At 40.0% G+C, this 18,022-nt stretch overlaps 1 protein-coding gene across 2 annotated transcripts in view; it reads right to left on the bottom strand.

The window, feature by feature from the left end:
- PDHX (pyruvate dehydrogenase complex component X) overlaps positions 1-18,022 on the bottom strand; it is a 1,629,376-nt gene that overhangs the window by 307,455 nt on the left and 1,303,899 nt on the right. For both annotated transcript variants that reach the window (XM_044082641.1, XM_044082640.1), the window contains one exon: positions 577-635. In XM_044082641.1, the coding sequence (XP_043938576.1) occupies positions 577-635 (59 nt within the window). The remainder of the gene's footprint in view (positions 1-576; positions 636-18,022) is intronic.

Raw genomic sequence — 18,022 nt, 5'->3', positions numbered from 1 at the left:
TCCTTACCATAGGTAGTTCAACATTTAGACACTCCTGCATGGGTGTGCACCTCTGCATACCTGCTATGCATAGAGAATGATAATATCTTTGACAGGCTCATTCCCTGTATGTTCTGCATTCCTGCATGCAGTAAATGCCAGTGATTTACCTGTAAGTGTCCCCTGCAGGATGCATGACAACCCTTTTGAGGAAGATATGACAGCATCAGCCATTCACCTTCCATCCTTTCCAGGCAGTTCCTCTGGCACATTAACCACTAAATGAGCCCAGTTCATCTGAGCTATAGCTGGAATTTATCCTTCTGCACCTCTGAGCCAAAATTAAAGCCATAGGTACCATGGCAGTTACATAAGTCCCTGGGCCACCTCTACTTTCATATACACCACATTGTTTTATATAAATTAAGTCCTATCTTTGTATTCAGACAATTACAGTTTAATGTAACCAAGTGCAGTGTATGTCAGCTTTAGTCAAGTTTGACACATTAAATATTTTTTCTTCAAAACAGTCTCAGTATTATATAATTTTCTTTATATCTTAAATGCTTGCTTTACACTCAGAATCAGGTTACTTACTTTGAGTGTCACAGCAACTGCCTTAACAATGAAATCATTGACTGAAACCTTTATGTTATCTGAAAAGGAGAAGGGGAATAACATTAATTAGAATCATGTAAAAACGATCACATTTTCATTTGACATCATAAACTTGCAAGAAATAAAAACATAAGTGGATAGATTGTTATAATATTGCAAGATACTGTCAATTACTGCTGCAAAGTCCTGTAATGTTCATCATACTGATTGCTGGTGCAGTAGCCTATATGGGTTATATCCCACCAAGGATATAACAGCTGGCCAGTTTCCAAAGCTTCAGGGCACCTTCCACGCATCCAAACTGTCAAGACAACTTCAGATGAGCTTACTAAAGGACAAGTTTGGCCGCCAAGCTCTTCAGAACTTTATTGCCACTGAATAGGCTTTTGAGGGTCAATGGTTAGCTTGAGCTATTCCTTTGCTGGGCAGATAAGTTCCCTTTGGGGGGAAAAAAACTTCCATTGAAGTATTTTTGTTGATTATTAATACTCTCCTCTTCAAGACAGTTACTTTAAAGCTAAGAATTTGTGTCTTTAGGGACTGTCACAAGACTGTATTGTACTTTTAAACCAGAGCATTTGTTCCTGTCACTTTAAAGGTTGTTTAAAGTATCTAAAAGAAACATTTTTTCTTTCTGAGGAGAAATAGTGTTTATTTTAAGTTTTGGGACTGGTAAGTGTTTTACAGTGCTTTTTACTATATTTTCTTGTGTGTGTGAAAAAAGTGACTTTTAAAGACTAATTTTTACCAGTGTTTGCTGCACTAGTGTCCCCAGGAAAGAGGTACCATTATCAGCTTGACCATAGGTCATTCCTTCTCCCAGTCACAAAAAGAAAAAGTTAAGCAAACAGCTTTTGCCATCACGGCAGGCTAGCAATATGCCTCAGTTGCAGAGGGGTGACTCTGCTGTGGCCATTTGCTGTTCCTCAGACCACTCATCTTTTACCACAGATCCCACTGGTGAGCACCTACAGCAACTATGGACCAGGGGCTAGCCATATCCTCTGCGACTGTTAAGGTCCCCTCAGTGGGCAAGGAAGAGCCACTCTTGTTGGTCATGGGAGAGGGAACAGGGAAGATTCCATTTATAGCACTGTTGGCCCCATTTATTTTCTGTCAAAAATAAACAGAAAGCTAAACATGTATCTAATCTTCCTCACATTTCCTTAATTAAGAGTAGTTAGCTGGGTGTGTCTTAGGGTTTTATTCAGGATTTTGATATTTCTTATTAACTGCTTTCAGGGTGAAAGGAAAGAAGGATAGCGCCTTTCTTGAAGAGATTCAAGATTCTGAATCTGGAAAGGAAGATGAAGGGACAGACATAGCTTTTCTCCTCAGTTTTCTGATTTATAGTCAGAGAAGAGCTCAGTTTCTTATTATCCCTTTAGGGTTTTTCTCTCTCTGTGCCTATTCCCAGAATGAGCATGTGTTTTCACTGGGACTACACTTCCTTCAGAACATTTTAAGCACTGTTAGAGATGGAATTTCCTGAACCTTCACCACTTCCTTCAGTTCTGCCAGCTTTGGAGGATGTGTGTGTCCCATGCCTAATTTTTTTCATGACAGCACTGATAGCCAGCCTAACAATCCCCTAAAAAGGCTGATAGACTGTGTAAATATTTTAGACCCTCTTTTCAAACCTGACCAAGCTCCTGTATGTTTAGCTGTCCCTACACTGCTGAACAGTTAGTTAACTTCTATCCTACTCTTTCTGATAAGGATGGGATGATTATTAATGGGTATGGGAAAACAGTGTATGCTTCTACAACTTTGATTTTCAGAATTATGAATTGTCAGACTAATGTGTTGCTGTTTACTCTGACTAATTGTGAAATTATGAAGAATGTCTGGTCTGTAGTATCTTCTTACAAGGAAACATCTGCTTTAAATTATTACGTTTCTTGTATTGCACTAGTCACTGCTCTCATTTTACAGTATGTGTGTATGACTCAGTTGATAATTCTTCCATCTGGTACTGTTTTGAGGAGGTTTCCCTGGCTGGATCCTCAGAACCTCCTAAGAGGATGCAAACAATGGAGAATTTATTTTCTCTTTTGGATAGGTTTTCACGTTTTGGTTCCTTTGCTGCAGAAGTGATCAAACGTGTAATGAAATGGGTAAGTTCAATAAGGGAATCTCAAATATTTGATGTCCTCCTTTTTCTATTATTCTAAGGTATTCTCTAAACCCTCATCCAATTTTGGCATAATGGCAAGGGCGTTCCAAAAAGAATTCAGGAACCCGCAAAAACAAGGACAGTCCAATTACTCAGTTTGACTATTTTAGGGACTTTGTTCTCCCCTCCCACACTGGCAGTCCCTTTTACTTTCTAGAAAGTCTGAATCTCTATTTTTCTCTTTGGCTACAAGCAGCTTCAGACAAATGAATTCTGAAGATTATTCATCAAGGTTATAGATGGCAGTGGGAGGATATTCCTCCTTGCCAGGAGGTTATTCCTTATCCACCAGACCAGACTATTATTTCCAACTGTCCTTCATTACATGCTGTTCCAGGGAATGCTAGAACTAGTTCCTCCTTCTCAAGTTGTGAAAGGTTTTTGCTCAAGGATGTTTTAGTGCCAAAGAAAGACCAGTTCTGGATGTTTGTTCTCAGACTTGTTTGTGATAGTGCCTAACTTTAAAAACGATGTCACTTTGCAATATGTTACTTCTTCTTCCTCATTCAAGTTTCCTGGAAACTCTACAGTTAAAAGATGCTTATCTCATTCCTTTTCATCCAAACTTCAGGCGTTTCCTACGGCACGTGTGTCTGGATCACTTTATCAGTTCTCTGCTTTACCATTTGGATTATTCACTGCACCAACAGTGTTCACTAAGTGGCTGATCCAGTTATACCTCATTGCAGGCTACAGGGTATCCGTTTTCTTTTTTTCCATATTTCAATGACCTTTCTAAGTGTCAGGAATCTCTCACTTGTGTTAGAGATCTCTTACACAAGCTGAGATTCCAAGTGAACATTCAAAATTCCTTTTGACTCTTTCAAACAGGATTGTGTTGTTGGGGTGTCAGCTGGACACCTCAGTTCAAACAGTTTTTCCTCTACAGGAAAAAGCAGATTTATGTCTAGATCTATTTCTAAGGTTTTACACTCAGACTTCAGCCACTGTGTGGGAATACCTCAGGATTTTTTTATCTCATGGCATCTAGATTCTCATGATAATCTTTGCAAGATTCCAATTAAGAAAAATACAATGGGATCTCAAGTTTTTTTGGTCCCAGCATCAACATCCCTTGTACTTTCAAATCCCAGTGCTGGGGGTTGTCAATACAAAAATACTTAGTGGAGAAAGCAAATATACCTAAATTCAGTTCTCCCCTTATCTCGCCATGTACCAAAACAGTCTGTTATTACAGATGTCTCAGAATTTGCTTGAGGAGCAGATTCAGGAGGGATAACAGTTCAAGGTGTGTGGGACACCTAGGACAGATGCAAGCACATAAATGTGAAAGAGATGCTTGCCTAGATCAAGGCACACAGCTCTCTGTATCATCTTTAGTATCCAGCACCTCTAAGTTGTTTCGGACAATACCAAAATCATGTGTTACATCTTCAAACAATGGGGACCCAGGCTGTACTCCCTCTGCAGAATAGCCATGTTACCCTGGGATATAATTTCACAGCACAGTCTCATTGTACAGGCCTCCTTCATTCCATCAGAGTAATATCATGTGCCTGACAAGTTGAATAGGACAGGGCGGACCTTCATGTATGCAAACTACATTGGGGTCTTCGAGATTTGATCCTTCTGCGGGGAATTCCTCTAGCAGACCCATTTGCCTCTTCTCTAAATAATCAGCTGGTAAGATTCTGCTCCAGGACATAAAACTAGAAGGCCTGGAAGACAGATGCCTTTTTCTTTTTCTTTGCCAGAAATGATCTTGTATGCATTTCCACCCTTTCCAGTGATATACGGGATACTTCTGAAGATTCAGAAGGAATTCCCCCAAGATCTTTGTGGTGACTCTCCTTTTTGCTCAAGCAACAGTGGTTCTGCCTTCTTTTGGAAAGGCCAGGGGCAGTTACTACAAACTTCCTCACAGAATGGATCTAATCACACAAGATTAGGGGTGTTTGATACACCCCAATTAATTTCATCTGACTGCCTGGATGATGAGTCTTATTTTCCTTAAGCACCTGTTTAATGAGGGCGTGCAGCAGTTACTAATGAAGGCAAGAAAGCCTGGTACTAGAAAATTGTGTCTTAGCAAATGGAAAGGGTTTTCTAGTTGGTGCCAAGTGCAACATAACCAGCACCCACTCATAGCTAGTTGTTCTCTGGTTTTATTAAATTTGTGAGAGTTATTTTTCTATGGCCTTTCTTACTCATCTATCAAGGTTCATTTATTTCCCATTTCAGACTCTCTATCCAAATCTTTCAAGTATTTCTCAATGTCAAAATGATTTTGAAAGAGGTTTTACTTAAGAGGCCTCGAAGAAAATGAGTGACCCCCCCTTCTTGAGATCTTAATTTTGTGTTAAACTTGCTTCATTTGAACTTGCTAATCTGTCTGATGTGAGGTTAACATAAAAAAAACAGTTTTATTGATTGCTCTGACCTCTGCAAGAAGAGTAACTGATTTGCAAGCTCTTACGATGAGTCAATTCTACCCCATTTTCAACACAGACAGGATTTCCTTGAGAACTAATCTGTCTTTTATGCCTAAAGTGGTATCCAAGTGTACATTAAGCCAAACTATCCATCTCCCAATTTTCTTTCCTGAACCTAAAAATGAGGGAGAAAGGATACTTTATACCTTGGATGCCCACTTACAACTCAAGTACTATCTTGACAGAACTAAATCTTTCAGATCTTCAGGTCTACTGTTTTGTTCTTGTGAAGGTAAGAAGAAGATACAGACTAGTCCAAATGGTTGTCTAAGGCTATTACCTTTTTTATACTTACCACAACAACATTTTTCCAGGCAGGGTCATGGTCCACTCTCCTAGCTCTTGGCTATGTCTGTGACTTTTTAGAAAGGACTGGATTCCAGAAGTATTCTAGAAGCTACAACTTAGTCCTATGTACATACTTTTACAAAGCACTATAAGCTTGATTACTTCTCTAGGCTCGATCAGGCTTTGTAAGGACCATCTTCTTTTTAGTCAGCTTAGCTCAAGCTGCCTGACAGTTTGCATGCATCAAAGGTGCCTGAAACTTTGGAAGCTAGCTACGGGTTATATCCCTGGCAGGCTATAATCAATACAGCTAAGGCTACTGCAGCAATGATCTCATTCGAACATCTACTGTTAAGTTTACTTACACAACTGTACTTTTCCTTTGCAGTACAGGAAGTACAGTTAGTTATGGCTTCGAAATATGTAGAAAGTTTCTTTGCAAAACTAAAAAATATATATGTTTTAAGATAATGAAAAACATCTGCTAAAAAGAACTTACACCTTTGTCACTCTTTCTTTAAAAATGTAATAAAATGTTAAGAGTAGAATGGTAATACGACATCAAAAACAACTATTATCTGCATATGACACTTTACAATTGCACCTAAAAAATATCAACTTTATATTAAACACATTGTGAAGAAAAAGAAAAGCTGTGAAACTTTACATGGCCAAAACCGCAGTGATCAACAATAAGTTGCTATAGTTTAGGTCAATATTCATAATTAATGTTATCACTTACAAAATTAATTTTATTGCAGATATTTATTTTTCATAGGCAGTAGACATAAAGTTAAGGATGCCCTTAAAAGAAGTAGTTGCAAATTTCCTCCACTGTATAATTATGGTTTTCCCTAGCTACTGCAGATACCCAAATAGACACCTTTGTGACATAATGACGTTCACATATAGAGGTGTTTAATTTACCAAATAATTTGATAATTCAAAACAGTCACTCCCTAGAGTTTGTGAAAATCTTTGGAAATCTTGTCAAAACTTATATAAACTTATGTGGGAGAAAACCCTGTGTACACAGCATGCCTTCTGTTGACTTTTATATGCCCCAACATCTGAATTATCATTTTTAAAATTTATACTGATTTTATACAGAGTTAAAAAAGGCTCTATGCATCAATCTCCATAAAGAGATTCTCCAAATTACACAGAAACTGGCATGACCACCAGATTTCTACATGGTTTGTTTGTGAATACAATTCAGTTCAGGAAATTAATTAAACTATAGTTATACTAAGAATCAGGAATAACTGATTTATAATCCAGTAACATTTTGTATAAAATAGATAACTGAGATTTCTCTATATTATTATTGTTGTACAAAATGGCTGGCAAATATAATGCTAAGTGAGGATAATTCTGTTTCCCTGGAGAGACAAGACCATGTATGTTATGAGTTAAACGTGTCTTACATGCTGAACATCTAAATATGAATGATTATTTAAAATGAACCTGTTTATAATAACTTCTAAATTCATAACATTAATCTTTGTTAAACAGGTCAGTTAATAAAACCTTTATGATTCAGTTTCTCTTGTTTGGACACATTACCTGTTTGAGCAAGAATAGTTCTAATATTAATAGGAAAACACAGAGAAAAATATGTACACAATATATCTTCTGTTGACTTTTAAATGTCCAGCACACGTAATTATCATTTAAAAAACTGCAATGGGAAATAAAGGGCAACCATATTCAGGAATACTTGGATCTGTCACTGCAACCCCCCCCCCCCCAAATAAACTTCCACTATTTCTAACAACCTCCACTCCATCTAAATTTCCTTTTCCATACATAATCATGTAGGACCTTGCTTTTTAGCTGCAGCTACTATACCTTTAGTTACTCACCTCTAAGTCTTCCTCACTGGACTATAACCCTTACATAATTTTCTTTAGACTTATTTCAATACATCCATTTTTGTAAATCACGTCCCTTAAACAATAAATAAAATACAATTACTGTATTTGTTTCCAGAAGGTGATACACTCTGCTGCAATGTGAAATGTTCTTCCGAGCACTTCCAGAATGCAAAATGTACTACTGCCATTTCCATTATGTACATAACATATCATTTGCTGATTGATGTCTGCAATAATTGCTTTTATTTCCTGAAGTTTTTTTTTTTTTTTTTTTAGAAAATGCATGATTTTGCTAATTTCAACCACAACGTCTGACCATTATAGCAGCAGTACAGGCACACTGCAGGCTCCTGTCCCCAATTTCTACAAATCATTAACACTACTTAGATGTTAATAGAAGTCTGTTCTATAAGAGAACAGGCTATTTTATTTTTTCTAAATGAGTAGTGATGTCAGCTTCAAAGTTCCTAGTGAGTATTGATCCAAGAATGGATCCCTGTAGTACATTGTTTGTCACTGAGATGAAGGATAACTCCACCTCTTCAATCACTGTCATGTGCTTGGTGTGATATACAGTACACCAATACAAGAGTATAGGACATGAGGCGTGTAACAAGGAAAGGTTCTGCACTTGTCAGCAATGGTTTACTAAAAAAGCAGCTCTGTATTTACCTTTTGTTTTCTTAGGCCTCCATACCTCAGCCTCAGTCAGTAATGAATCAAAATGTTCACTTCTAGATCCAACGTGGTGTCACAACAGTGAAGGATTTTTCATATGTGATCAGAAAGTAATTGTTTCATTTTTTTGACAAATGAGAAGGGGAAAAGCTGCAAAGGTTGTTTTTATTTTCAAGTCCAGTGTTATAGCAGATATCTTTCACTATTTGTAGTGCAAGTGAAATTTTACCGAAGACTCGTAAATGTATTCTTCAAAATCCCATTTTTCACTGTTTTACCAAATATTTTCTTTTATCAAATATGCACTTTAATAACTTTGTTCACATGCAAATAATTAATTAGCCACAAGTAATTTTAAAATACATTTTTATTCAGTAAGGTGCACTGTACTAAGTTTTCAATTTTTTGATAAGACTTTTCTTTATTTTTTCATCTCAATATGGTACCATCCATTAATGTTGATTCTGAAAAAGTACAGTTTTGTACCTACCATAAATGTAGATGTTCGAGTGCTAATACAGCTGCAGTCATAACAGATGGGTTCTCCTGCCATCAGGCGGGTCCTCGGTCGGCCGAATTCCAAAGTCTAGGTCCGGCGTCGGTTGTCGTAGCTTTCTTTCCTGACGTCAGTGCGACAGGGGTATATAAGAAACAGCCGACGCCATTTTCTTCAGTCTTTCTTGCCCCAGATGTCAAGTGCCCCCAGAAGGAAGGCAAAATATATAAATATATATATAAATATATATATATATTTATAATATATAATCATGCATTGCAATATAATCAAAAACCAGTAGTTGCAAGCAAATACACCATAGAAGGATAACCCAATCAAGTTGTGAGATGAGGAGTTAGCCACTAGGTCTGTACCGAGAGGGGAAGGAGGGAGGGAAACCTGGGCTGCAGCTGTATTAGCACTCAAACATCTACATTTATGGTAGGTACAAAACTGTATTATGTTCATCGTGCATACAGCTGCACTCATAACAGATGGGTAGAATCCCAAAGCTACGCACAGGGTGGTAGGCACTAGGTGGAACTGGGAGGAGCCAGAATGCCCTGCAACACAGCAGTGGCAAAGTCTGCTCTAGTTTTGGAGTATAAAGGAAGGTGGTAGTGTTTAGTGAAGGTATGCACAGAAATCCAAGTGGCTGCCTCCAAAATATCTTTGGTAGGGACTCCTCTGAGGAAGGCTGCAGAGGTAGCTGTGGCCCTTGTGGAGTGGGGTCTGATGCCTGCAGGTACAGATTTACCATGAAAGGAGTAACAAAACCGTATGCAGTGGCCTATCCATTTTGAAATAGTCTGTTTGGAAATTGGCTTCCCTTGAGCTCCTACAGCATAGGACACAAAGAGTTGTTCTGATTTCCTGAAAGGCTTTGTTCTGTCCAAATAGTAACGTAGCTGTCTATGGATGTCTAAGGAATGTAGCAGCCTTTCCCCTTTGTTTTGAGGATTGGGGTAAAAGGTAGGTAAGTGTATGGCCTGATTTAAAGCTACCCTGGATACTACCTTAGGCATAAATGACGGGTTGGTTTGTAGGGAAACCCTGTCCTGATGGAAGATGAGAAAGGGCTGCACAGCCATGAGGGCTTGTAGTTCCGAAACCCTACGAGCTGAGGTAATGGCCAGAAGGAAAGCTGCTTTCCAGGACAAATATTGCAAATCTGTTGAGGCAGCTGGTTCAAAGGGAGGCAATGTTAGTTTTTCTAGAATGTAATTAAGATCCCAGGCTGGAATTGGTTGTTTCCTTGGAGGTCTTATATTCTTAGCCCCTCTGAGGAGCTGTCTTAAGAGTGGGTGGGAGAATAATGGTGGATCAGTGTTGTATTCAGCAGAAATGGCTGAGGCATGGATTTTGATGGAGGAAAATGAAAGTCCACTGTTCAACAGCTCGGCTAGATACTGTAATATCTGAGGTAAATTCAGTTTTCTAGGATCCTGGCCTTTTTTCTCATTCCAAGTGCAAAACTGTTTCCATTTTGCGGAGTAAGCCTTTCTAGTAGATGGCCTTCTGGCCTCCAAAATGACATCCTGCACCTCCTTGGAGAGTAGGGTCTGTTGTGGTGTTAAGGAATTTTCCATGCAGCCAGATTGAGTGTTTTCAACTGACTGTGAAGAGTTTTGTAGCTCTGCTGAGTCAGTAGAAGAGGCATTAGAGGTAGAGTCCAGGGAGGAGAATGTGTTAGGCTCCTCAGGAGTGGATACCAGTATTGTCTTGGCCAGTCTGGAGCGATCAGTATCATCTTCAGTCTGTCTGCTCTTGCTTTCAAGAGCACCTTGGGCAGAAGAGGCAAAGGTGGGAAGGCGTAAACTGTCCGCACTGCCCAACTGAAAGAAAGGGCGTCCACTCTCCAGGCCTTTGAATGGAATGTCCTTGAGCAGAATTTTGTCAATTGATGATTCCTGTGGGAGGCAAAGAGATCATGCTTGGATTATCTTTGTAAACACTTGAGGATGCAACTTCCATTCGTGCGGGTCTGTCATATTTCTGCTTAGATTGTCTGCCAGTTTGTTTTCCAAACCTGGCAGGTACTGTGCTTGAAGTTCGATTTGCCATTCCAGAGCCAAGTTCCAAAGTGACATGGCCAGCCTGCACAGGGGGTATGAATGCGTTCCTCCTTGTTTGTTTATGTACCACATTACTGTGGTGTTGTCTGTTCTTATCAATGATTGCCCTGGATGCAGGAGGTCCTTGAAAGCTGTAATAGCATTTATTACTGCTAGCATTTCCTTTTGATTGATGTGAAGGTGCTTTTCCTTTTGGGACCATTTGCCCTGAATGCACCTGTCTGTCATGTGTGCCCCCCAGGCGTAGTCTGAAGCGTCTGTTGTGATGACTTGATTTGCTTAAGGCTTGCAGAATGGTAGACCTGTGTTTGTTTGGTATGCTTGGGCCCACCATAGAAATTCCTTTTGCAAACATGGGATTAGTGGTACTATTATTTCCAAACTGTGGCTGTGTTGAGACCATAGTTTTTTAGGTACCATTGAAGTTTCCTCATATTCAACTTGCACATGGGATTAGAAGAATGCAAGATGCCATGAAGCCCAGAGCCTGCAGGATTTTCCTTGCAGTTAGCCTGGTACAATTTGCTAGTATTTTGAAGTACTGAGTTAGTTGCCCCTGTTTTTCTGGCGTAAGATAGGCCATCTGGGTGTTTGTGCCCAAGTTGGCACCCAGGAAAATTATTTTCTGAGATGGTGTTAGCCTGGATTTCTCTTTGTTGACTGTGTATCTCAGAGAATTCAATAACCGTGTTACATAAGCCAGATGTTCCAGAAGTATGTGTTTGCTGTCTGCTTGGATCAGGCAATCGTCCAAATAAGGGTAAATTTGTATCCCTTGAAGTCTGCAGTAGGCAATTACTGATGCCAGGCATTTCGTGAATACTCTGGGTGCAGTAGATAAGCCAAAGGGCAATGCAGAGAATTGATAGTGGATTGAACCTGCAAGAAATCTGAGGTATCTTCTGCAGTTTTGTCTGATTGGGACATGCAGGTATGCCTCCTTGAGGTCCAATGTTACCAGCCAAGACTCCTTGCCCAGCATGGGAAGAAGCTGCTGTAAGGTGAGCATCTTGAATTTTGGTGCAGTAGAAATGTGTTTAGGATGGATAAGTCCAAAATGGGTCTCCAATCGGTTCCCTTCCTTGGTACCAGGAATAGTCTGGAATAAAAACTTTGACCTTGTTCGTGAGTAGGTACCTCTTGAATAGCTTTCATGTCCATGAGCTTTGAAATTTGTATTTGAGCCTCTGCCCTTTGATTGTGTGGCAGGTTCGGCATGCCTCTCATTTTTGGAAGTGTGTGAAAATGAAATCTGTAGCCTCTGTTTATAATGTCCAGGATCCATTTGTCTATTGTGATAATATGCCAATTTTTTGAAAATAATATGTCAGTTTTCCTCCCAAGGGTGCTGCCAGCTGAGACTTGCTTGGCATGCAAAGGGGAAAGTCATTGGGTTTGTTTCCTGTATTGTTGTGCACTGTCTTCGCCACCTCTTGGTGCTGGAGTTTGCCATTGTCTGCCTCTATATGATCCTTGAGATTGTCCTCTGCCCCTTGTGCGCCTGTATCTACCTCTTTGGGGCTTGTCCGTGGCTGGAAAGGACCAGTTTTTTGAAGGCCAATTTCTGCTAAAACATGGTGGTTGTACCTGTAGAAAGGCTTTGACAGTTTGCATAGATTTAGCTTTTTCTTCCATTTTCCGTAGTATTTCCTTAGCATTAGTACCAAATAATACATCCTTTTGTAAAGGAGCATCTAGAAGTTTAGCTTTAACATGATCAGGCAAGGTTTGTTCCCTAAGCCAGGCATGTCTACGAATGACTGATCCTGTAACAGCAGCTCTACTTGAGGCCTCTAGAGCATCATAGCCACATTGTAATGTGTGTTTACCCACTTGTTCTGCACTATGCATCATATCCTGTAACTCCTTCAAATCTGGTTGTTCAGGTTGTGACATTTTATTCCTTAATTGTGATAACAGAAACTGCTGATATTTAAGCATATGGAACTGATAATTTAAGGCCCTCATGGCTAGGGTGGTCGAGGTATATACCTTTTTTCCCCACCTTTCTAAGGATCTAGACTCTCTTTCGGAAGGTAATGGGTTCTTAGCAGTAGAGGCCTTCATTCCCTTGGGGCCTTGAGAAATGGTTTCAGGGTCAGCATTATGGCTTTTGTAAAGAAACTGGTGTGAGTTAGGAACTCTGTAGTACCTATCAGGCTTGACTGGGGCAGGAGGCAGGGAATCCGGATTAAGGCAAGCCTCCGAGTAAACATCATCAAGTATGTCCAGGACAGGAGGGATCGCCAGAGGTCTGTGCTGAGGTAGCAAAAGAAATTCCCTAAGTCTTTTCTTGGAATCTGGAAAAATCTTGGCCTTCCCAATGGAAGTGTTCCCTCAAGGTATGCAAGTTTTCCCCAAAGAAAAATCCTCTGGGGAGATACAGAAGGAATGGACTGCTCTGCATCAGAATCTTCAAGGGAGAGTACGAGTGCTCCTCTTCATCAGAATGTTCTGAAATAATGCAGCCCTGGTCAGAAGAGGGAGAATCTTCCTCCACTCTGGGTCTCTTGTCCGGAGGGGGTTGGGAACCCCTGATAAGAGTAATTAAATCCTCAGCCATTTTGAGCATCTGCTTTTTAGGCATGGGGCCTGGAGATGGGCCCTGTGCAACAGACCTCTTGGGATGCATGGCTGATTTGGATTTAGTAAAGGCCTTAATGGAAAAGGAAGATGAGGGTCTGAAGACACCATGGGTGGAAGTGGACCTGTCCACATTAGGAGGCTCAACACTCACAGTGGCTTCGGTAGCTGTAGTCAGGGTATGGGCCGAGGTACCTGCGGCCTCGGTTACAGAAGACACTGCCAGAGAAGTGTCGTCGGTAGTCAGGGGCTGCGTAGGCACCTCGCTGAGAACCAGACCACGTGTAGCCGGTTTTGGTGTGGTGTCGGTGGAGGCCGTGGACCTCGCGTGTTGGTCTTTGTCCTTGCGTTTTTTGGACAAAACGGTAGTCGGAGTCTCCGACGACATTTTATAATCAAAAGCTTTACCAAAAAAGTGCTGGGCGAACTCCGCCCGACGCTTAATAGTGCGTTTATTGAAAGTAGCACAAAAGCGACAGCCCGAGATGTTGTGGTCTGGGCCTAAACAAGGTACACAGAGGGAATGAATATCCTTATGCGGTATTTGCTTCCCACAAGAAATACAATTGTTAACTTTGTCTGACATCGGTCTGAGGCAAGAAAAGTTTCCCTAACGGGGTACTTAGCTTTAAGAAGACTTCGGTTTCCAAATTTTTGTAATTTCAGGAGCTGGCCGACCCGCACTTGGGAACTGCTTCTGCTTCGGGCACCGCGCGGCAAAAAAGACTGAAGAAAATGGCGTCGGCTGTGTCTTATATACCCCTGTCGCACTGACATCAGGAAAGAAAGCGACGACAACCGACGCCGGACCTAGACTTTGGAATTCGGCCGACCGAGGACCCGCCTGATGGCAGGAGTACCCATCTGTTATGACTGCAGCTGTATGCACGATGAACATCACAGAGAAGCTCATCAAATAATTGGAAATCCTAAATTCAAAGATTTGGGCTGTACCTCTCTGAGCATGACTTCAGGGATAAGCCATACAATGTCACAAGTCTGTATATCCCAGGCAAAGAAGTCAGCAAGGAATTCAATACTTTTTTCCCCTGAGGGAATATGACAGAAACAGCTTAATTGTACTGAACAATACTTTCCAGGAGCATAACCCATAAACAGCATACCCTATGCAGAGTATTTTTTTTACCAGAAATCAAGAGGTCCAAGAGAATACTGATGGCTGTGTTACTACATAACTGAAGCACAGACACATGACTGAGAACCTGGGGAAATGTGCAACTCAGGGACAAAACAATCTGTGGCATGAGAAATTATCATATAAAAGGCAAACTGTTGTGAAAATCTCATTTGACACTAGAAGATCCTTATAAGTGAACTGTTCAGTATACAGCTAGGCTCTATAACTGAGGAGATGGAAGTGTATAAGACTGAGACTGTCTTTGAAAATGAAGTGAAAAGAAAGTCTATATACTGTACAAATGATAAAATAGAAGAGAAAAAGCTGATCAACTGTATGGTGAACAAAATGGCACCTGGTAAGAAATGAGAAGCAAAGAATCACACCATGAGTGAACACTATGGTTACAAGTTAGCCCTGAGTGTAGCAGCTAAACTATATCTTCATTTTATCACTGTTTTTTTTAGTAACCCAGAACACCTTCTGCAGCCAAATGTGCCTCCAACCCCACTGCGAGATCCTGGCAATCACAGAGACCACCCACAGGAACATCAGACATCCTTGATTTTTGCCCTGCAACTGAGGCAAATTAATCTCTGTAGGTGCCAAACAGCCCAATAATCTTACCAGTTAGGGAATACTTCAACAGTACTTTCCTTAGCATTTTAAATCACCTTGCCCCCATCAGGACTGTCAGAACTAAATCTAACTATGCCCCTTGGCTTACCAAAGATACTTGACTACTTCTAAAACAAAGGGATAAAGCATGGCACTCACGACACCACAATAAAAAACAAACTAATAGACAGGCGTTCCTGGAACTAAGGAACAAAGCCAAAAAACAAATAAGGCTAGACAACATAAACCACTATCTTGACATCCAATCAAAACATACAACAAACCCACAAAAGGTCTGGGCTGCCATCAATAAAATCTTGCAACCAGGTAAAAACAGTACACCACCCCCAAACATCAATACCACCACCAGTAGTATTGCCACCCAATTCAACCAACATTTCACCAGAACCATTCTAGATCTCAGTAACAATAATACTCCTACTACACACCCAAACCTGTCACCCTCACCCATAAACCACAACTGCTTCTCACTACCACCTGTCCCTATAAGCACAATATATAAACATCTGAATAAACTCAAACCCACAATCCTGGCTGCTGATAAATTACCTGCAGACTACCTGAAGATTGCAACCAAAGCCATCTCCAATCCCATCTCTCTGTTAATTAATCACTCTTTGTCAGAACAATATGTCTCATCACTATAGAAAATTTCATATATAATACCACTTCACAAAGGGGGTAACTGACTGGAACTATCTAACTACTGACTGATTGCCATTATATCCCCCTGTCAAAAATCCTCGAAAAATGCATACATCCTTAAATAATCAACTATCTCCTTACTAACCAACTACTGACCAACATCCAACATGGATTCCTTCGTAATCACAGTACTACCACAGCCCTTATTAACTTTACCAATACTGTAACTCAACACCGGAACAATGGCAACCTTGTCTCCATTGTCTTCCTAGATCTCTCCAAGGCCTTTGATATGGTCTCCCATGTCAAACTACTTACTGCACTCTCCAAACTTAATCTAAGCCACTGCACTCTAATCTGGTTTCAGGACTATTTATCTAACCGCCAACCAGCAGTAAAATGGCAAAATTCCTTATCTCCCCTCGTACATGTAACCTTAGGCATCCCCCAAGGAGCCATCCTCGGCCCTCTCCTCTTCACCATATTTACCAATCAACTTCACAAAGCTACCCTACATGCCACTCTGGTCCAATACACTGATGACGCCACCCTAGTCTGTTCTGCCACATCACTCTCTGAACTTCAGAAATTAACACAAGATTCCTTTGCTGCTGTCGAAACCTGGTTATCCGACTCTCAACTAATACTTAATCCCAAAAACACAGCTAATGATATTCCATCCTACAAAAGCCATAGACTCAATTCCTCTATTCACAATACACTCAGCTAATAACACCCCTATTACACCTGTCTCACACATCAAACTGCTAGGGGTTATCATAGATCACAGCATGAAATTTGACTTGCATATCACACATACCTTAAAAAGTCCATAAAAAACTCAGAACCCTATATAGATGCAAAAATACCTCATCAGCTACAGTAAAGCTACCACCACTAAAACCCACCTAGTCTTCACATTTCTCTATGTCTCCCCCATACTCATCAACCTAAATAAATCAGGCTTAACCAAACTAAACACTTGCTACAACAAAATAGCAAAATTTGCTACTGACTCACCCTACAGTACACATCACTGCCTAGTACTCAAGCAACTTTTTTGGCTAGAATTATCAAACCTGCTCCCCTTTAACCAACTTACAATAGTCCACCAAATCCTATATAATTCCCAAAAAACTCCTGCATTACAAGGCTTACTGAAAATCTACTCTGACAAATGCCTAAGAAGATCCACCAACAAAGCATTAGTTGACGTAAACAAAAGCAAAAATAGCTCTGGGGACTCTCTCTACTCTTCTATCGGAAAAACTTGGAAGATCCTCCCCCTAGATATCAGGACCAAAGAAAACAGAAACAACTTCAAAAAACTCTTCCGGTCCCACTTACATAAGTCTTGGATATGTAACTGGTCAGACCCTGGGTAGGTCCCCCATTATGGATCTATAAGACTCTTTGTATAACTGTACTCAAACTCTTTCTACACAATAGTACTCTTCTCATAATAGTGCTCAGCTATACTTGGTCACTATCAACCCTTCACTACCACCCTCCATAACATAATAAAGCTCTCCCACTGCTACTGAAGAACTATACATAGCCCTAACAGAGAGTGCAACCTTACCCCACTGTATATTAATACAGACTGTTTGCATTGTATCATTGTTCTGTAAGCAAATTACAAATGTAGCATCTTAATGTATCTTTATCCTTTGGTGATGTAAGCATACATCACCTCCTTTATTTTACCCTGTACTTCAATAACATGTTTTTATTGTATTTATTGTACTAACCATTGTATTAATGTAACCATATATCTGAATGGAATGCCAACAACAGTATTGTATGTTCTTGTACTTTATTTTTATCTTATGCAGATTTTACTTTGTTCTGTACTTAATTTACCTGTGTTTATTGCATTTAGTGTACTAACCAGTGTGGAGCTTTTCTCCACATGCCACTGCTGAAAATGGGTTTCTTGCCCAGTTAGATTCTCCCAGTAAACAAATGTAAAATAAATGAATAAATAAAAAAATAAATAAGTATGATAATATGATAAGCATTGTAAAGTAAAAAGTCAAATTTGTAGAATGTGTGAAGTTGCTACTAATTTTGCAAGAATGTTTTAAAACCCATGAAGTTGCAACGATAGAATGTTAACACTGTGGAGCCAAGTAAGTACAGTAGTCTGAGGAAGAGATGCCCATGAGAATTGTAGAACTGCAGTTTGGAAATACTGTATAAGCTAGCTACAAAGACAAAGGAAGCGAAAGAAACATTCAAACTCTGAATTAAGTATGAGAAGAGTTTTCAAGAAGTTTGTAATGAGACATTATGGATAAATGGCAAAAATATTTTGCATTAGTCATGTTCTCAAGCAGCTGTGAGTAACAAAGTTTAAAAGTTGAGTATAATCTCC

Source organism: Protopterus annectens, chromosome 9.part0, assembly GCF_019279795.1.
Source record: "Protopterus annectens isolate FY-2018-M chromosome 9.part0, PAN1.0, whole genome shotgun sequence".
Classification (NCBI taxonomy): Eukaryota; Metazoa; Chordata; order Ceratodontiformes; family Protopteridae; genus Protopterus; species Protopterus annectens.
Note: the sequence above shows the minus strand (reverse complement) of the source record. Positions and strands in the feature narration are given on the sequence as shown.